General features: G+C 54.3%; 1 protein-coding gene across 2 annotated transcripts in view; it reads right to left on the bottom strand.

Moving 5' to 3' along the window:
* Positions 1–19,153, bottom strand: part of ZAN (zonadhesin) — a 33,399-nt gene extending 14,246 nt beyond the window's left edge. For both annotated transcript variants that reach the window (XM_023655363.2, XM_023655364.2), the window contains exons 1-25: positions 19,059–19,153; positions 17,987–18,039; positions 17,359–17,502; positions 16,913–17,184; positions 16,632–16,719; positions 15,804–15,956; positions 13,188–13,352; positions 12,760–12,851; positions 12,503–12,581; positions 12,247–12,393; positions 11,451–11,722; positions 11,059–11,143; positions 9,540–10,580; positions 8,646–8,830; positions 6,283–6,424; positions 5,988–6,104; positions 5,348–5,472; positions 4,921–5,066; positions 4,121–4,264; positions 3,644–3,751; positions 3,351–3,520; positions 2,695–2,897; positions 1,262–1,403; positions 716–963; positions 300–480 (exon numbers count right to left, since the gene is read on the bottom strand). In XM_023655363.2, coding sequence (XP_023511131.2) covers positions 300–480; positions 716–963; positions 1,262–1,403; positions 2,695–2,897; positions 3,351–3,520; positions 3,644–3,751; positions 4,121–4,264; positions 4,921–5,066; positions 5,348–5,472; positions 5,988–6,104; positions 6,283–6,424; positions 8,646–8,830; positions 9,540–10,580; positions 11,059–11,143; positions 11,451–11,722; positions 12,247–12,393; positions 12,503–12,581; positions 12,760–12,851; positions 13,188–13,352; positions 15,804–15,956; positions 16,632–16,719; positions 16,913–17,184; positions 17,359–17,502; positions 17,987–18,039; positions 19,059–19,135 — 4,579 coding nt within the window. In that variant the 5' untranslated portion in view covers positions 19,136–19,153. The remainder of the gene's footprint in view (positions 1–299; positions 481–715; positions 964–1,261; positions 1,404–2,694; positions 2,898–3,350; positions 3,521–3,643; positions 3,752–4,120; positions 4,265–4,920; positions 5,067–5,347; positions 5,473–5,987; positions 6,105–6,282; positions 6,425–8,645; positions 8,831–9,539; positions 10,581–11,058; positions 11,144–11,450; positions 11,723–12,246; positions 12,394–12,502; positions 12,582–12,759; positions 12,852–13,187; positions 13,353–15,803; positions 15,957–16,631; positions 16,720–16,912; positions 17,185–17,358; positions 17,503–17,986; positions 18,040–19,058) is intronic.
* Positions 19,154–20,660: the final 1,507 nt, after the last annotated feature.

The following is a 20,660-nucleotide window of genomic DNA, read 5'->3' as shown; positions in this document are numbered from 1 at the left end:
GCGCCCTGCCAGCAGACCCGGCCCCAGGACCACCATCTTCCTTCCCAGAAGAGGCAGCCCTCGCTCTTCACTCAAGAGACCAAGGTCCACCCTTTCTTCTTCTTCTCCTTCGGCTTCCCCTAACACCTACCCTCACACACAACACCCTCAACCGATTAACTGGTGGACAGGCACTTAGGACTCCTAAATGATCTGATTTAGGACCAAGATAGGCTCCTTGTCTTAGGACCTAGTCTTAGGATCAAGACAGGCTCCTGTCCACCGTCCCAGCTTTGACCGCAGGTGTCCAGGGAACGCACCGCACAGCCCGCAGAGCCGGCCAGCGTAGGTGGAGGGCACTGTCACTTCGACCAGGTGGTTCCCATCATAGCGAACTTGAAGCCCAAAGTCCGTGTAGAGGAGGACAAAGGAGCCACTGGGCCTTATGCTCACCCGGCCGTGTGCGGGCCACAAAGGCAGGGCCACCCGGCGACCGTCCAGCTACAGAGGCAGGGAGGACCAGGTAGGGAAAGGCGCTTGAGACAAGGACAAGAACAGGGCCAAGACCAGGGAACAGGATGGGGATGGCGGGTGTGTCTCAGGAACTGGGGCTGGGTCTGCTGTGGGCTACCCCCAGGGGCTCCAGAAGCCAGATGGGTGGGCCTGCGGACAAGGAGGTGCAGAGATGCTGAGCGGGCGGTGGTGTGGGGCCTGGGAGGTGAGCAGAGGCACGTACCACGACCTTGTGGCCTTTGATCAGCGAGATTCTGAGGTTGAAGACCTGCACGTGGACAGCCTTGACGTAGGAGGCCTCCAGGTTCCCACTGCGAAACTCATTGGTGGCACTCACAACGAAGGTGTTCTCTAGGGACCTGACCAAGCACAGCTGGGTCAGGACGTAGGTGCAGGTGCCCATGAAGTGGTGCAGGGCTCCGTCGAACGTCAGGTAGTGGGGGTCCCCTGAGACAGTGCAGGTGCCAGTCCCTGGGGAGGAGGAGATGGAGTTCAGAGAGGCGTGACCTCTGAGCTGCCATCCTGGCGAGTCCACGTTGGAACGGTACCCATGGCTCATCGGTGTGGTTGGCTTGGCTCGGAGAGGTCAAGGACAGGGACTAGATCAACCTCACTCTCTGGGTCCTTGAAGACCTGCTCGGCTTGGGGAACTGCCTTCTAGCCCCTGGTTATGGCTCAGCTCTCTGGGGAACCTGCTTTAGGGCAGGGCTACACCCTTGCTGCATGGGCTGCACGGGCATTCCCCTGCTTGCCTTCCCCGACTGCTCACCTTGGGCGTGGCAGCCATAGATGCCACCCTGCAGACTACAGACCTCCTGGGGCTGGCACCTCCAGAGCTCGCAGCGAATTCTGTTGTTGCCCTCACAGATACAGAGCTGTCTGCAGCCTGGCTTGAACCACTGCTGCCCTATCTGGGGGATGGAAGGAAGGAAGAGAAAGAAGTGATACCCAGGTCTGACTCTTAGCCACTGTGTTCAGATCACTGGCCTGCTCACTGGGGAGGCATCCTGTCATCCCAAAGCTCCAGGCTTAGTTGCATAGGTCTGGCACTGGCTTGCTTATTCAGGCATCTCATGATGTCTTTGCTCCTTCACTGTTTCAACAGATATTTACCTGTCTACACTGTGCCAGGCGTTAAGGATTCAGGAATGAACCAGATGGATGATGTCCCTGCCCTAAGCAAAACTCACAGTCTAGTGGCGGGGGGGGGGGGGGGGGGAGGAAACAAGTAAACTAACAGACTTTGTGCTCCAACACGAGGTGGACCCAAAGAAGACAATCAGGGCACCCAGTGAGAGCTTTCTGCCATTGACAGACACTCAGCACTCCCTGCAAGATGCTTTCTGCCTTTGCTTATCAAGAAGGCTTCGGGGCTGGCCCCGTGGCCGAGTGGTTAAGTTCGCGAGCTCCACGGCAGGCGGCCCAGTGTTTCGTTGGTTCGAATCCTGGGCGCGAACATGGCACTGCTCATCAGACCACACTGAGGCAGCGTCCCACATGCCACAACTAGAAGGACCCACAACGAAGAATATACAACTATGTACCCGGGGGGGCTTTGGGGAGAAAAAGGAAAAAAATAAAATCTAAGGAAAAAAAAAAAAAGAAGGCTTCAAAGAGGAGGTAGCATGGCAACAGGGCCTCAAAGGAGGGGAAAGATTCCAATAGGCGTGGTGGCTGGGAGGCAGAGTAGGGTGAAAAGGGGCACAGAGAAGGGGAAATTGAGAGGAGAGCCAGGCATGGACAAAGAGCACACAGTGGGCCAGCCTGGAACCAGGGTGGGTGGATGTGGGGTGGGGAGGAGAGCCAAAGGGGCATTAGGTGGCAGAGGGCTTTACCGGACATCTGTGTCATTCTCTGGCCTTGGGAGAGGGACAGGCAAAGAAGGAAGAGAGAAGCACCCCAGAAGAAGATGTGTCTCTAAATGCTGCTTCTGAGAAGACTGTGGTGACAGCGCCCAGGGAGGGGCCAAAGTGCTTCAGCGGAGAAAGAGACCCTTAGCAGGAGAAAGAGACCCTTAGCAGGAGACGTGATGGGCAGGGGGATGGACGGGGAGAGAACCAGGGGTGTCAGCCTCTGCCAGGCGGTGTGGGAAATAACTGTGTTATGACCCCCTGGCTTCCCCTCTTCTCTCTCTGGCCCACGAGCCTGCACAGACTTCAGAACGGGGGGAGGGCTTTCTGGCTGCCCAGCCCCGGCGCTCACCTTGAAGTAGCCAGCCCCGGGGGTGAGGCACCCACACTGGGACCGGGGGACGCACTGGAGACCACTGAGGACGAAGCCCGAGTTGCACTCACAGCCCTCCACGCACCGGTCCTGACAGGACATGCCGGAGAAGCCGGAATGGCAGGTGTCGGGGCACACCTTGGCACACAGGGTGTAGTGGCTGTTGGGTGGGCAAGCCAGAGCTGGGGGAAGGAGGGGCCCAGGTGAGAAGGGCATGAGACAGGACAGGGCAAAGAGAAAGAAGGTCCATAGCTAGTTCACAGCCGAGTTCTGAAGGCCCGCAGCTAGCGGCTCATGCCCAATCTCGAGAAGAAGAGAGCGACTGGGAGAAGCCAGCTGAGATGCTCAGCTTTCACTGTGCACCCTCCCACGCCACGCGTCCATGCTTCACATGTGGTCGGTGACCTGGGCATGCGTGTGCACACGTACGGGCACTGCTCTGCAGAGCTTCAGATGGCTGGGAAGGCTGTGTGATTTTCTCAGTGGCTATTTCTGACTACAGCTTTCCCTGTCCTGGTGTGCAAGTGAAGGGGTCCAACTAGGGACCCCCAGGCTGGTGCTAGCATTCCTAGATGCCAGCCCTCCGCTTGCATCTGCATCTTGAAGGAAGGGGCCCTGCCCTGGGAGCGACTCACGGCAGAACTGCGGTCCTCTCCACGGCTTCACTACATAGCCAGCATCCTGGCAGGTCTCAGTCAAGGCCGCCATATGGGCACACAGCATCAGCTGCAGCCCCTGGAAGTTACACAGGTCAAACATGCAGCTCTCGAAGAAGGGAGAGGCCCCGAGGTGAGGCAGGCATGCCCTGAAGAGAGAGGCCAGGCCAGAGGGAATGAGGGGACAGAACCTCCCACCTCCCACCTCCCGCCCAGGAGGACCCCAGGTGCCAAGTGGCCGCCTGCACGGCCCTTCCTGGCCTCATTCGTACTCAAAGGTTCCATGGGAGTCCGCGAGCCGTCCACAGAACTCTGGCCCCGACAGACCGTTCAGCAAGGCTGAGGTGCAAGACGGGGGAGTGGCCTGGTTCTTCTGGCACCTGGAAGAGACCCATCCCAAATGCCCTGAGGGCCGAGGGTCACCTCCATCCTGGCCCCTCCCACTGCAGCCCCGGTTCTCGGGCACCCCTAGTGGAGATCATTTGAACACCAAGCCCTAAAGGAGGGGGGAAGACCTGGAGTCCCCAAGTGAGAGGCAGGGCTGTTCAGAATGCCTGAGGACGACGGACAGTGGGGGTGAGCCGAGTGGTCGAGTTCGTGAACTTGGCCAGGAACAGGATGGGGAGAAGGACAGAAGTGGGGGGCGTGCAGGCAAGGAGAAAAGGCATGATGCCAGTTTTTGGTGTTTCGTTCTTAGAAGGGGAAAGGAGCAGGACGGTGGAGACAGAGATGGGGATGTCCCCACTCACTCCACGTCCTCATCCTCCACCATCTGCCAGCTGTGGCCCAGCTCCTCGTCATCTCGCTCCGGGCTGCCATCCGGCTCCTGGTTGTCATTGCTACTGTCGCCATCATAGTTGCCACACAAACCACAGAGTTTGCCAGAGTAGGTGCTAGGGGCATGCCAGGAGTGGAGGAGGCGTTAATGGAGACAGGGGACCTCAGTCATCTGAGGGAGCACAGCAGAGAGGGGATGAGCTGGGGGACCCAGGCTCAAGGTGGGCAGAGCACAAAGAGGTGCCGACTCAGAGGAAGGTTCCATGCCAGGCGCCAGGCACACAAGGACCTCCCAGCCCTTGCCCCCGAGCCATCTTTACAGTCTCTTCTTGAGCCCCCGTCTTCTCACACCCCTTTCTTCCAGCCCTAACAAACCTCTGGCTGGCCCTAAGACATTCTAGTTTCTTCTTACATTTGCTGTCCACTGTTTCTATAAGGTCTTTTGGCCCTTGTTTGTGCATCTGGGGAGCCGCTCTTTCTTGAAGACCGGGGTCAAGTGACCACTCTTCTGAAAGCTCCCACAGCCCTTTAGGGACTCCTTCAAGCACATTCCCAAAGCATTGTGTGTATATCCTGCTATTCTCACGCTGCCCTGAAACCATTTCCTGCTGTCTCCTCATCCAAAGGGAGGCCTCTGCCAGCTGAGCGTGGGGGCTTCCTACCCTTGAGTGAGAATTAGTGCCTAGAGTGGAAGGGGAAGGGATGCAGGGGTCCTGGGGGTGGGGGCAGAGCGGGGAGAAGTGCCAGCTGCCTCGCTGGGTCGCCCCCTCACCTGGACACACTTATAAACAGCTGCTGGTCACCATCCCATCTCACCCGCAAACCAAACGCTGTCTGCAGCTCCACAAATCGCCCACTTGGAGCCAGGAAGACGCCTTTAGAAGGTATCGCTGGGAGGGTGACTTGCTGACCCCCAACCTGGAAGGCGGGGTCCAGGGAGGAGGCAGAGACACAGATCCGGAGTTCAAGGAGAACCCCCAGCAGACTCCCACATCCGCGCTGGAAACCGCAACACCCCCCACAGCAATCCTAATGACTTCTTCCACTGCAGCGCCCTGGAACTGACAAAGGGCCCCCGCCAGCCTTGTTTGATTTAAGCTCGTCCCTGAGAGGGTCTGGAGGCTGGAGGAGCCGGCCAGGACCAAGGCCACAGCCGCCCACAGGACAGGCTGCAAGCATAACTAAAGAAAGGGACTCACCAGCGTGCGCCTGCCCTTGAGCAGCGTGATGGTGGTGTCGGGCAGGGTGACATAGACTTTGCTCAGGCAGGACACACCTTCCTGTCCGCGCTCCTCGTTCTTTGCTGTCACCCTAAAGAATGGCTCTGGGTGGGGAGAGGGATGAAGAGGGCCCAGAGGCTCATTCGACAAGCATTTCTTGAGGCTGGGAGAGGTGAGGGTGGTACCCACACCCGGCACTGCGGGACCACAGACACAGCGGCTCTGCAGTTCGAGAGGAGCACAGGGGAACTGTCCATCTCTCCCAGAACAGCCTGCAACCATGCCGCGAAACTGGCTCCCCTCAGTTCCCTGGGACATCCTCCAGGGCAGCAGGTCTGTGCTACTTCTCTTGTCCCTTTATTGTCACTATGGAAGGCGGGCCCTCAATAAAAGCTGGCCAAGGAAGCAACTGATAAGGAGAAGCGTCTTAAACTGTATTTTCCCTGTTCATCTGGGCCCGAGGAATTTCTGCTTCTGGGGTGGCTGCGTCAACCCTAGCTTTCCAGAAGGCCCTGCTCCCATCTGCTCTGGGCCCTTTCCTGCCACCCATGGGGCTCCCATGTCCAGCTATTCTGACCTCGGCCCCATGCCCAGGCCAGGGGCATCTCTAGGGCCCTACCTGTCAAATTGCCACGGGCCTGGGCCAAGATGTAGGTGCATTTGCCCATGAAGCCGAAATGCCTCCCGTCAAAGGTGAGATAATGAGGGTCCCCGTAGACAAAGCAGGTGGCAGTGCCTGCAGAGGGGAGAAAGGGGAACGCATGAGGCTGGTTCCACTGCCACCAGGCAGGCCCCATACACAGCCACCTCACCCACCCAATGCAACACCCCGGCTCCTCCGGTCAATGGAGGGCACCCTGGTGTTACACCCACTCTGGCAGGCTGGCAGGGGGGGCATGAGGGGAGGGGCTTACCATAGGGGTGGCATCCGTACTCGCCATTCTTTAGCTGGCACACTGTGTGTGTTGCACACTGAGAGAGCTCACACTCCATCCGACTGCCCGGCCAGCAGCGGCAACGTTCCGTGCAGTTGGGGCTGAACCACTCTACCCCAGGCTGGGGGCAAGGGATCCGGAGTCACAGTGCTGTGGCTCTGGGGTCCTTTCCCCTTATCCTCCACCACTGCACCTGCAGATCTACCCTTGCTCATACTCTTCCACTTCCCACCACTCACCAGCTATTCCCGCACACCACAGGACATTCGCACATGCCATTCTCTCATCCTTGAATGCTCTTCCCTCTCTCTCTAAATCATTCCTACGCAACCAGCAGAATTCAGCTCAAGGGTCACTGCTTTCTCAGGAAGACTTTGAAAACCTCTCTGACTAGGTCATCCTCATGGGTCATAGCTCCTTTCCAGAACTTAGGAAAACTGCACATTTATGTTTATTTTTGTGATGGTTTGATTGTAAGCACCCTTGTGAGGGACCACGTCTATCTTTCCTGTCTTAGCCCCAACACGCAGCACAATGCCGAATGAATAAATTCAATAAATAAATACGTGCTGAATGAAAGAGCGAACCAAGACACAGGGTGTCCCTCAGAATCTGACGGCATCAGGAGAGAAGGACCATGTCCTCTTCCTGGTGACCCCAACACCAGGAGGGCTGAGAGCACTCAATCAACATTTGCTGAATAATAAATGGATATATAATAAGTTAATACATGCGTCCCAGGGCGGAGGGAAGAGATGTTTGATGCTGATGCTTGCGACAGATCTTTCTACCCAGGCTGTGGCTGAAGCTAATCGGGGACACCCAGGAGACTGATTCAAGGGGGTTGGGAAGGAAGTGGCTCCCGAAGAGACAAGCAGCATGGCCCCCAATGACAATGGGAAGGACACCCAGAGCTGAGAAGAGGCACTGGACACTGATCAATCGCTTCATGCACTTTTAATTAATAGGCAGCATATGATATTTATCATAAATTGCTAATAATAATGACAATTAACATTTATTGAGTAATTGGCCTGTGTCAGGATCTAATTTCATCTTCACAACAATCTTAGGACGTAGGAAATCTTATGTGCACATTTTATAGATACAAAGACAGATGTAAAGAGCTAAAGAACCTTGCCCAATGTCACCCAGTGAACGAGTGCTGGAGCTGGGATTCAAGCTCGGACAGGCCTGACTCTCAGGTGGCTGTGGCCAAGACAGTGGCCACCAGCCACTTGTAGCCACTGAGCCCTTGAAATGTGGCCGGTCTAAATTGAGATATAGTGAAAGTGCAAGATACACACTGGGTTTTGAAGACTTAATATAAAAAAAGGAATGTAAATATCTCATTAATAACTATTGATTCTATGTTGAAATGAGAATATTTGAGATTGAGTAGATTATTGGAATTAATTTAACCTGTTTCCTCCTCCTTTTTGTGTGTGTGTGTGAGGAAGACTGTCCCTGAGCTAACATCTGTGCCAATCTTCCTTTATTTTGTATGTGGGATGCTGCCACAACGTGGCTTGATGAGTAGTGTGTAGGTCCATGCCCGGGATCTGAACCCACGAACCTGCGAACCCCAGGCCACCAAAGCGGAGTGTGCAGACTTAACCACTACTCCACCAGGCCAGCCCCCCCCGCCTTTTACTGTTTTTAATGTGGCTATTAGGAAGTGTAAAGTGATGTTTGTGGCTTGCATGCTGTCCCTTTTGGACAGCGCTGGTCCAGAGTCTGTGCCTCTTCAGAGCCTCTGCTGTGTATCTCCCCGGGGGGGCCATCAAGGAGGGGAGACGAGAACAGTAACTTCTCTCCTTTGACCTTGCCTATCAGGATTTGCAAGTTCCTTTGGAAGAAGATTCTGGAATGTCATATTCTGCCTGGAATAACATGCCTGAAGCTCAACTCAGTGTGTGGGGCTCTCTGTATATGCAGGGACCCCCAACTTTCCTCAGGATGGAGAGGAGGGCACTGCACCACCTGGCTGGTCTGGTGTCTCTTGCATCAGGGCTGCCAGGATGGGACACAGAAGTACAAAAATATCAAGACACTTAGGAGCACTTAGCACAGGGCCATGGGATGATGGAACCTTCTGTGTGCCCTAGCATCATGCCGGGCCAAAGCGGGTGCTTACCAAGTATTTATTGTACGAACAAGATGACAATCCAAAACCACGCACGAATGAATGACTCCACCATTGTGGAACCACTCCTGTGACCTGAGCTCCTGGGCACATTCCAGGGATCCAAATTCCCCTCCCTCAGGGAGCAGAGGGAGCCAGAACCCAGGTGTTGGGCTTGCAATCTCCCTCGGGCGTCTGGACACCCCCGTGGTCTCACCTTATAGTAATTGTTGTTGTACATGCAACTGCAGGAAGAGGCGCTGATGCAGCGGGAGTCGTTGAACAGAAAGCCAGGGTTGCAGACGCAGCCGGGCTGGCACACGAACTCACAGGTGGGCTTCGGGCTCTGGCAGGAGGCCGGGCAGGCACAGGATTCGTAGTGGGCATTTGGGGGGCAGCTCGCTAAGGGGAAAACAGCCTCAGTAAAGCCTCCATTTACAGCTTTTCTCAAGGAGACTTCCCCTCTCTCCTCTTCCCCACACTCAACTGCTTCTCTAAGAACTAGATCCTTATTATTCAGCCACAAAAAGGAATGAAGTCCTGCCATACACCACAACACGGATGAACCCTGAACACGTGATGCAAAATGAAAGGAGCCCCTCACAAAAGACCACGTACCATGTGATTCCATTTGTATAAAATGTCCAGAACAGGCAAATCCATAGAGACAGAAAGTAGATCAGTGGTTGCTGAGGACTAGGGGGTGAGGGGGAATGGGAGGTGACTGCTAATGGGTATGGGCTTTCTTTCAGGGGTGATGAAAATGTTCTGGAATTAGAAAGGGAGGATGTTTGCGCAATCCTGTGAATATACTGAGACCACTGAATTGTACACTTTCCAAGGATGAATTTTATGATATATGAATTACATTGCAATAAAAATATAAGAAGTAAGCTTAGTTCTGGGTTCCCAACAACCCCCACCCTACCTGTGCCCTGTTGACCCTCTCACTCAGGGTCATCAGTCCTCAACGTTTCTTCTAAAGTCACCATGTCTGATTCACTTCTCCTCTAAGACTGCAGTTTTCTTCTAGAAGCATCCCTTTTCCTAATTCTCTCTCCTAGTCACTGTCTCCTGCCTTCAGCTCATTGTCCAGTGCTCCATCACATACCTGGAGTGGGGCGAGGGCCTTCAGTGCTGGCCAGGGTCACAGCGGTCATGGGCATACTTGGAGCACCAAGAGGCATGGCCAAGACTGTTGGTTCAGTGGGTACAAGTGTTGGGCTGGGCTGGGGTGTCAGAGGAGCTGTGGGCCTTTCACTGGGGACGGTGGGCCTTTCTGTGGGGACGGTGGGCCTTTCTGTGGGGAAGGTGGGCCTTTCAGTGGGGACAGTGGACTCTTCAGTGGGGACGGTGGGCCTTTCAGTGGGGACGGTGGGCTTTTCAGTGGGGATGGAGGGCTTCTCTGTGGGGACGGTGGGCTTTTCAGTGGGGATGGAGGGCTTCTCTGTGGGGACGGTGGGCTTTTCAGTGGGGACGGTGGGCTTCTCTGTGGGGACGGTGGGCTTCTCTGTGGGGACGGTGGGCTTTTCTGTGGGGACTGTTGGTTTTTCTGTGGGAACAGTGGGCTTTTCAGTGGGGACGGTGGGCTTCTCTGTGGGGACGGTGGGCTTTTCAGTGGGGACGGTGGACTTCTCTGTGGGGACGGTGGGCTTCTCTGTGGGGACGGTGGGCTTTTCAGTGGGAACGGTGGGCTTCTCTGTGGGGACGGTGGGCTTTTCAGTGGGGACGGTGGGCTTCTCTGTGGGGACGGTGGGCTTTTCTGTGGGGACTGTTGGTTTTTCTGTGGGAACAGTGGGCTTTTCTGTGGGGACGGTGGGCTTTTCAGTGGGGACGGTGGGCTTCTCTGTGGGGACGGTGGGCTTTTCTGTGGGGACTGTTGGTTTTTCTGTGGGAACAGTGGGCTTTTCTGTGGGGACGGTGGGCTTTTCTGTGGGAACAGTCGGTTTTTCAGTGGGGACAATGGGCTTTTCTGTGGCGACGGTGGGCTTTTCTGTGGGAACAGTTGCTTTTTCAGTGGGGATGGTGGATATTTCACTGGGGACAGTAGGTTTTTCTGTGGTGGCCATATGTTTTCCTGTGAAGACAGGGGTTTCAGAAGGGCCAGTCAGGGGAACCGGAGATTTGGAAGGAAGCACTGTTGGTGCAGGTCCTGCAAACAAAAAAATCCCTGGGGTTTAGTCAAAATCATACCACCACTCTCTTCACTCACATCTAATTAAAGTGGGTGGGCTCAAAGGGGTGACTTATTCACACCTCTCCTTCTACTCCCAACCCCAACCTTCACTCAACAAACACTCAAGAAACACTGTTTCTAATGTATGCCAGATATCATGCCGAGTACAGGAAGCACAAAATGAACAGGATATCGGTCCTCCCATCAGGATCACCATTCACTAGGTAAGAACTTCTGGATCCACCATCAGAAATTCATGGCATCAAAGTCACATTCACTCAAGTGAGCAGCCTGATGGGGCCGGGAAGGTAGAGGTGGGCAGACTATAGAAAACAAAGCTGTGAGGGAACTCACACAGAGAGGACTCGCTTTTTAAGCAGCAGATATAGAGAAGCCCAAGAGCTGGTCATCCCAGAGCATGGCCCCCTTTCTGGGGCCTTGGGTTTTGTCTTACCTCGACATGTCCCATGATTGATGAAGATGAAACCCACAGCCATGACGAACGCACTGTTGGTACCCCTGATGGCCTCAAGTATCAGCTGAAGGTAATGAGGGAGCAAGAGGGAAGAAAGAAATGAAGGTGAATCCCTGGCAACTCGGTGACTCTGCTGGGCATGGAGTCTGTCCTCTGCCAGAACACCACTTTGTTCTAGCCTCGACAGTCCAACTCCACGCTGCCCCTTTCAGGAGCTGGATAGCCTTCTCAGGAACACCAAGTTCACATCCGCTCTGCTCCCTTGCCAGCATCTTATCTTCTCATGGTTGGGCTCCCAGATCCCAGGCATCACGTCCCACTCACCATGCCCCTTACAGACACTTCCAGGGCCCACTCTCTCCGTCTCTCACCTGTATGGGCTGTTGACGTCCTGAAGGGATGGTGATGGAGGTGTTCAGCCAGTCAGGGCTCTGAGACCCCACGCAGTGCCAGAGAGAAGTTGGGGAACTGCCCGCAGGACTCTCCAAGAGGAGCCTGAGCTTGGCGCCCTCTCCAAAGCCGTACATGTGGTAGGAGAGCTCCACACAGATCGCACCCGGGGTGCAGAAGGGCCGGCTCATCAGTCGGAAAGACTGGCCCGCCTGGGAGAACTTGCCAGGCTGGAGGTAGATATAGTGACTTTCTGGGCAAAAGGGAAGGGGCAAGATGAGAAGTCCCTACAGGACAAGTCTAGCGCTGCTTTCTTTAGCAACACCTTGCTTTCCAGATGGGGGTTTGACGAAAACACCAAAACTCCCTTCATTGTAGCACTGTTTTTTTTTTTTTTCTGCCCATTTTGGCTTTCTAACTAAGAAGGCAGGATCAGAGAGAAAGGGAAAAACAAACCAGCAACCCAGAATCCTTTGTCAGCTGTACCACTAAATGTCTTGACTGACAATGAGATAGTGGATTTTGAAGCCCCGAGCTCAATGGAGTGAGATGCCTGGATTTTCTGGGGGTTTCAGTGACCCCACAGCCCTAAGAACCCTCAACTCACTCTACCTCTATCATCTCCACAGCTCTGGCCCCATGGCAGCTTCCCAATAAACACCTGCTGGCTGACCTTCAGCCCCTACAACATCTTATTCCACCAATCACACCAGCCAGTCCCCTAGCTGGGAGCACATTCAGTAACTCATTGGCTTGAGGGGTCCCCAATCTCCTCACCGCCGTTAAGGGAAGCTCCGAAGGGGCCTGGACCCTGAAGGGACTGATTTTTACTTCCCCGGGCCCAGTGTCCGCCATTTCCTGATGCCTGGGCCCAGTTACAGAAGGGACGGGCATCATCTTCAAAGTCACACTCAGGAAAGCTCTCTAGGGGATCAGAATGGGAGATTTGAGAAATTTTGGCCGTACTCTCCATCCCTCCTCCACCCTACCCCAGATTCTGAGAGATCTGAGACTTCCGGGGCCTCGCTCTCACCCCCACAGGGAGCAATGACGATTGCGTCCACTGCCACAGCTGGCTCTGGGACCACGCCAAAGACGCCCACCACGGCGAACTGAAGAGAGTGGGAGAGGGGCCAGGAGTGAGAAAACAGCCCACATGCCCAACCCTCGTCTGATTTTACTCTACTCTGGGACCCAGGCAAGCTCCTCCCGCGCCCAGACCCTCAGTCCATTTCAATATCGGGGGTGCCTACCACATGCAAGGAAACCTAATCTCTTGCTCCTCTGTACCTGAATCTGTCCCTGGCCTGTGTAACTGACAGAAACAGACTGCCAGTAGGGTCTGGGTTGTCCTGAGAAGAGAGTGTGTTTCCGGATGCTGCCTGCAATGGAAGGAATCCGAGAGAGAAGTGAGACTGAGGGGACTGGAAAATGACTTCAAACCTATACTCGGAAGGATGAGCAGCAAAGGGAATACTTGGAGTGGATCTCCCCACCCCGGCAAACTCAAGTACATCGTGTTTTCTCACTCGTCTGCACTTTTACCTATTTTTCCAGAACCCAGTGCCCTCCTGGCTCCCCAATTCCCATCTGTGGAATAATCTTGCACGTATCCCAGATTTTCCTAGACTCTGAGGGATGCCCCATATTTCCCTGTCAACTCAAGCCTGAAGATGAGCCTCAGGTCAGGGTAAACCCCGGAACCTCTCCACTCTTACCCAGGACGGAAGCATAGACCATGAGGGCTGCGCCAGGAGACTGGCCATAGAGGGTGTAGTGGAAGGACAGGGTCAGACAGCCAGAGGACCGGCTCAGAGGACTCAGGAGAACACATTTCTGCCTTGGTTTTGCATCCTTGGGGTCCAGGAGCATGTAGAAGCCACCTGCGAAGGAAAAGGCCAGTAAGGAGCGGCGCCTGCAACTGGGCGACTATGGTACAGGGAGAGGACCCTGCGAGGCGAGGGGGCCTGGCCCTAGGGAGCCCCAACAGCTGCCTAGAATCAACCGGCGCTGAGGTGGGCCTACACCGGTCTCACGACGGGCCGAAGCATTCGATCCTTCCAGAAGTGCTTGGCAGGGCCGGGTAAGGATGCGGGCGCCGCCATACGAAACGCAGCGTCCTCTCGGAAGCAGCGGCCAGAACCTTGTCCTTTGGGTTCTGACTTTTTAGGTCCCCCAGAGTCACATCTTCCTTTCCTTGATCCACTGGAGATAGGCGGTTCACACAAACTGGTGAGAGAGGGTCGGTCTGACATTGAGGACTGGGCATCTTCCCCCCCAACCTCGGCCACCAGCTGAGGCAGCCAATCAGCGTGGACCGCGCTCCGTGACGCAACTGGTAGCTGGGGGACATTGAAGGGGCCGCCGGCAGCGCGCGTGCGTGCACGTGCCCGACTCCCACAGGGTCCACGTGGTGAGCGCGCTCCCCGGGGGCGGGAAAGTGGGCTTGGGAAAGGGAGAGAGGGGCTGAACAGGAGGAAATGGGCAGGTGTGGGAGAGAAGAGAAAAGAAAAGAGAGGAAGCAACAGGGAAGGAGGAGGGAAAGGAAAGGAAGTGGTAAGCGGTAAAAGAGAACGCAAGGAGTGGCGTGCTGGGACATCTGCGAAATGGAAAAGGAGTGAGACGAAAGGAAAGGTGAAAAAATATAAGGAAGCGAGCAAGATGGAAAAAGGAAGAGAGAGAAGAACTCAAAACAAAACAAAACACATTTACTGAAACTGCGGGGCCTGGGATACGTGCTAAAGGCTCCCGGGGATGCAGAGATGCGGGGATACAGAGATGGGCAGCCCGGCCCTGCTCTCCAGGGGCCTAGAATGAAGGAGGGTGGGGGGTTCTCAAGGTCTTTCTGGAAGGCAAACCTCAGGCAGCAAGAAAGCTCAGAGGAAGGAAAGCGTGGAGTTGGAGGGGACAGAAAGGGCTGTGGAGTAGGGGAGGGGAACATGGAGAAGAAGAGAAAAGAAAATGAAAATGAAAAGGTGGAAGGAAGGGAAAGGATGGAGAATGGAGAGAGGCAAAGGCAAAGAGAAGAGAGAAGAAGTAGAAACTCAGAAGGAAATTAGGGAGCACGATTCTGTTTGACCTGCAAAGCTTGGCATGACACCCACTCAGTGAGGGCTGCAAATGCATGTTGTGTGAAGATTGAGAGAGGAAGTGGCTGCTGTGAGGGAGAGAGAAGGAGCCAGAGAGCAGGGAGGAAGGAAGGAGGAGAGGAAAATGAGAGGCAGGGGGAGAGAAGGAATGGAAGGAGGGAAGGAAGGAAGGGGTGAACACTAGAGAGAAGAAGAAAAGCCAAGCTGAGAGCATAGGGAGGTGGTGGAAAAGAAGCTAGAGATGGACATGGATGAAATAGAAGAGGAGGAAAGAGAATCGCCTGGATTATTGCAGAAGCCTCCTAAATGGCCCCCCAGCCTCTGCTCTTGCCAGGTCCGTTCAGTAGATTCTCAATGCAAAAAACCCAGGTGATCGTTTTAAACATCCGTCAGATCAAGTCACTCCTCTGCTGCAAGTCCTGCAAAGGCTCCCTATCCCCTTAGAATAAAAGCCACAGTCCTAAGAATGGCCTTCAAGGCTCCACATAATCTGCCCCTCCTAGTGGCCGTCTGAGCTGATCCTCTCCATCCCAGGCACACGGCTCCTTGTTGTACCTCAACATCCGCCCCCTAGCCCACTGCTACCTCAGGGCCTTTGCATGGCTGACTCCACTGCTTAGAATGTTCTTCCCCTTGACATTTTCATGCCTCACTCCCTCACCTCCTTCAAGTTTGGGCTCAAATGTGACCCAGATGAGACCTATCCTGACCACCACCTGAGGTTATTTAAAACCTCCAGCCCACCTCCCCTTGTACTCCTAAGGCCCTTACTTTGTTCAACTTATTTTTCCCATAGCACTGCTCACCTTATCACTATAGAATTTACTTCTCAGTTGTTTCAGGAGTTGTCTCCCTGTCGTCCTGCGCCCCACCTTGTCTGTTTTGTTAACAATGTATCTCGGCTGCCTGGGACGGTACGTGGCCCATCATCAGTGCTCAATAAATACTTGTTAGGTGAATGAATGAATGAATGAATGAACGGTGCCAGGGAGAGGAAGCAAGGAGCAGGCTGTGTTGGGTCAGCCAGGTAGGCTTGTGGGGTGGCAGCGGGGGAAGCTGGCCGGGTGCTTGGGGTTTGCTTTCTGGCGGGGAGCTTGAGCTGGTGGAGGTTGGAGGTTGCTGGGATTCACCTGAGACCGTCCAAGGGAGTTCCCACTGGGTCTTCCAGCAAACATCATCAACTCCCACAGAGGTCACTAGAAGCCCAGAGTGTCAGAGGACGATGGGAGTGTGGCCATTACTCACAGCCAGGGCTAGAGAAGTCTTCCTCAGGCCCCACGTTCTGCACCCCCGACGACCCCTGCTTCTGGACCCACTTGGCCCCAGAGGCCGTCGGGATCCAGCTCCAGCCACAGAGATCATTCGGAGTGTCGAAGTCGCACATTTGCATCATGCAGACTGAGGGGGAAAAAGGAGGGAGGATTTAGCTCTTTCTAAGAGGGGACAGCTCAGAAAATCTCAGTCCAGAGTCAGAATTCTGAGTCCCAATCTGGAGGTCTTTCAAGCCGGATCTGGTTCCACTCCCTAGTGGCTGTGTTCCTGACGCAGACTACGTAACCTGCCCAAGCCTCAGTTTCCTCGTCTGTAAACTGGGAATATCCGCCTCTTGTAAGCTGGATCATGTACAGGGAGCATCTACCACAGTGCCTGTGCTCAGTAAGTGTTAATTCCTTGCACCCAGCTTCTGGAATGTTCCTTCACTTAAATTTGCTCCCCTTGAATCTGTAATGTCAGCTTAGCGGGCTAATTCTGGATGGATCTGGGGTAACGGGGTGACCAAGCGTCCAGGCTTGCCCAGGACTGGGGGTTTTCCCAAGATGCAGGACTTTCAGTGCTAAGATGGAGGCAGCCCAGGGCAAGCCGGGATGGTTGGTTACTCTAGGACGGCTATCACCCCAACTCTGTGTTAAAGGAGAACCTCTCTTTAGGGGTGGTCTCTTCGGGAGTCCAAGGGTGTGGAGGGAAGCAAGGAACCCCAACCCTGGGAGAAACCAAGTCATGGTCCCTGAGCTGCTCCTGCCATCCTGGGCAGATTTTTGGGGCCGGGAAAAAGAGGAGGAGGGACAGACTCACTCGGATTGCAGAAGCCCCGATGGACAGAGATGGCGTCCAGAGCGATGTCCAGGTAAGCTGTGCTGCCCCTCCTTCCTTCAAATATCAGCTGTGGGAGGGAGGAAGCGACCACTCACCCTGTGAGCCCCTTTGCCTCAGGCTCCCAGTTTCCTGCTTGAATTCAGATGGCCCAGCCCCCACGCCCCCTCCTTGTCCCAGCCCCTCCTGGGCCTGTCCGCCCCCACCTTGCCCCCCAGCACAGAGAATCCCCCTGGGGTCCTGGGCCCTGCCCTCGGCCTCACCTGGCTGGGCAGGGTGGACCTCCTAGGCACAGTGACGGCGGTGGGCATCCAGGAAGGGCTCTGGGTGTTACTGTGTTTCCAGAGCAGTCTGGGGATCTTGCCCTTCGGGCCCGTGAGCAGCAGCAGCCTGAGCTGGGCGCCCCACGACAGCCCAAACATGTGGTAGGCGAAGTGAACACACAGGGGGCCTTGCTCCCAGATGCGGGGGCTGCGCAGGCGGGCCACCTCGCCCTGGTGGAAGGTGTCCGAGTCCATGTGCAGGTACTTGCCCTCTGCGGGAGGCAGAGCCCACCCAGCACAGTAAGGCCCTGCTGCCTCTGAGGGCTGCCCCTCCCACCCCCTTCTCAGAGCTGAAGCATCCACTTCCAGCTGCCTCCCTGCTCCCTGCACCCAGATCTGCCCGTGCCCACCTCCCAGCTGCCTCCCTAAACCTTAAGCGTCCTCACCGCCATTGGGGTACCCCCCAGGAGGTCCAGTGCCACTGAGGGAGGGCCCGCTGGCCGGAGTCCAGTCCCCATCATCTGTGGATGCTTGGCTCCAGTCACAGAGGGGTTTGGAGTCATCCTCAAAATCACAGTGGGTGAGAATGGCTGGGAAGAAAGGGCCACTGTGAGGCCAGGAGAGGGGGGAGGGCCGTCACAGAGCCAGATGGGAAGAGGGGGCATAACAGCATTGCTAAGCTTAGAGAAGGCGGCCGCCAAGATGTAGGGTCCAGAGCAGCTATTTGGGAAAGAATCCGAGAAAGGCCATCTCTTAGGAGAAATTGGGGGCTTGGGGGGAGGTGCTGGTGCAGAATGACTAGGGCAGGGGTCGTATGTAAACTGAGTTCCCAGGGGCCTGGATTCAGCTGGGCAAATAGGCTGTGTCTGGGCAGGACACACTGTGTTCCTTGAATGCGAATCTTTTGGGCAGGCCTTGTGCTCTCCTCCGCCGCCCTCGATCATCTCAGGGCTGCCCTTCACACATTTATTGCATGTTTATGTCGTTGCCCGGCCCCCAGGGTACTTGAGGGCCCCCCACCCCTCCCCCACCAGGGAAGGACAGAGGTCTGAGCAGTCCTGGTATCAAACTCACAGTCGTCCCTAGAGCTGCGGGCAACTGGCTTCCCGTCTGGAACCTTCTGTTTCCTTGGGGTTGATTTGGAGAAAGAAAAAATGTAATACTTGTCATTGTCAAGAATTACAGGCCTCAGTGATTGTGAGCTTTCTGAATGGTCGTTTATGGAGGATTGTCCCCCTTTTTTGGTATCCATTGTGGTATCAGTGTGTATGCAGTGAATCTATATTGATTTGTCTTCTTTAAGGTTTTCAGATAGGTCACCCATAGCCTCCTCGCCTTACGTTCCCATCTAGCTCCTAAAAAGTGTGTCGCCTCCAAGCTCCTCACATCCCCACCAGTTCCCTCCACTCCTCTGTGCCCTAGATGTCATGCGTGGTTGAGTCTCACGTGAGGGGGACCTGGTTTACACCTGGGGATCTCCTTCCTTTGGGTTCAGGTCTTCTTGTGCTACGGCCCAGGTTGTCCCCATAGAGCAGGAACTACATGGGTTGCCAGGTGGGTGGCAGGAGTGGTGTTGTCCCAGCTGCACGCAACGGAGCGTACAGATGAGTAACACAGGAGTCACCCTTCTTCACCTTACGAATCCACAGAGAAGCTGTCTGTCCCTCCCCAGGTGGCGAGGGCCATGTAAAACAGCCCTTTGTTTCAGTTGTTCAAGTTCTACTTGTTCAAATCCCCCCAAACGAGCTCCAGGACACCAAGCCGTCCATCACTTCTTGCTGCCTCCTACTTGAAGTCTCTCTTATCTGCTGGGTCTGCCCTGGATTTTGTCCTTTTTCTGAAGGCCTGACCTCTCTCTGCTCCCCTGCCGTCCTAGGACCTGTCTTCCCAGCTCTGCGCCTCCTCCCTCTCTCCTTACATTTCATCTCTGTCCCGCTCCTGTTGAGCTCTCGCGACACTTCATTCTGGGCTCTAGGGCTGTGGGGTTCCCCCTATTTCTGCTTATCATCTTTTTCCCACCCCGTCGTCGGGCTCCTGCCTTCCTCCCCAGGGCCACGCCCTTCATCGTTAGCCTGCTTGCCTCCTCCAGCTTTGCCCCTCGCTCTTCGTCAGAGCCACTCCCAGTCGCACCCTGAGCCCAGCTTACCGGACAGGCTGAGGCATGTGGCCCTGGCCCCAGGCGGCCCCCACCAGCAGCACCAGAGTCCAGACTGGAGGAGCCATGTGGGATCTCAAGGCAGCTCTCAGGGGAGAGGGGGAAGGCAAAGTGAGAAGCCCAGGCCACTTTATACCCCCCGGGCCCTCCTCACTTGGCTGCCTCCTGAGGATGCCATGAAAACTAGACAGTCAGGGAACATGAGACCACTCTGGGAAATGAACACTACCGGGGCTGAAATTTAAAATCCAATGGAAGGGTTGTAAGCTGAAATCAAGAGAAATAAAATGAGAGAGAGTGCGAAGGAAAGAAAGAGAGAAAAGAGAAAGAGACTTAGAGGATTGGTCCAGAGAGTCGAACACCCAATGAAAAGAGTTCAAAAAAGAAAGAACAAAGGAAAAGAGGTTACTTAAGAAAAAACGCCAGATTTCCCAGAATGGAAATATATGTCTCTTGATTAAAAGGGGTCCAGTAGGATGCGTGCAAAGAGACCCATGAAAGGCATGTCATGAAATTTCAGAATCTCGGGGGTGAAGAGAAGATCTTAAACACTTAGACAGCAAAAGGGAGGTCACCTACTGAAGATCAGGAATCAGCATGGCATCGAACTTTTCAACAGCAACTGTAGATTCTAAGCAGCTGTGGAACATTGTCTGCAGAATTCCAACAGAAAATCATTTCAAACCTAAAATTCTATAGCTGACAATAGTGGCAGAGGCGACTGGAAGGTCAACGACAGTGAGAACTGAAAATGCTTGTTGGCGAAAAATCAAAAAAGACAAGTCACAGAGAAAGACATAAAACCACCCAGGAAACATTGGAAAAGATGTTCCACTTCACTGGTAATGAGGAAAATGCTAATCAAAACGACAGCTGTCACCTTGACGACAATTTAAAGGACTGATGGCCTGGAGTGTTGGCCAGGATGCCAGTAGACACACTGACGTATGTGGATGCTAAGACTGTATGTTGGTGGAAACTTCTTAGAAGGTAACTTGACAATAACTGTTAAACTTTCAAATGTACGTGTCTTTGACCCAGCATGACCTTTCTAGGAATCTTCCCACAGAAATACATGCGTATTTGCACAAAGATGTACTTGCCTTGAAGATGTTCATTGCAGCATTGTTTACAATAGGGAAAAAAATCAAGATCACCTAAATGTTTAACAGTAGATATGTGGTCGTTAGATCATATTTAAGGAATATTATTCATACGAAAGAATATTATGCAGATATTAAAAAGAATGATGTTCCTCAAAAAATTAAAAATGAAATTACCATATGGTCCAGCAATTCCTCTTCTGGGTATATACCCAAAAGAATTGAAAGCAGGGGCCCAGCCTGGTGGCATAGCAGTTAAGTTCGCACACTCTGCCTTGGCAGCTGGGGTTCACCAGTTTGGATCCTGGGCGTGGACCTACACACCACTTATCAAGCCATGCTGTGGCAGCATCCCACATATAAAATAGAGGAAGATGGGCACAGATGGTAGCTCAGGGTCAATCTTCCTCAAAAAAAATTGAAAAGAATTGAAAGCAGGGATTTCAAGAGATACTTGTACACCCATGTTTATAGTGGGATTATTCACAAT

The sequence above is a fragment of the Equus caballus genome, chromosome 13, assembly GCF_041296265.1.
Source record: "Equus caballus isolate H_3958 breed thoroughbred chromosome 13, TB-T2T, whole genome shotgun sequence".
In the NCBI taxonomy this organism is placed as follows: Eukaryota; Metazoa; Chordata; class Mammalia; order Perissodactyla; family Equidae; genus Equus; species Equus caballus.
The sequence above is the reverse complement of the archived record's forward strand: the minus strand, read 5'-3'. Positions and strand labels throughout refer to the sequence as shown.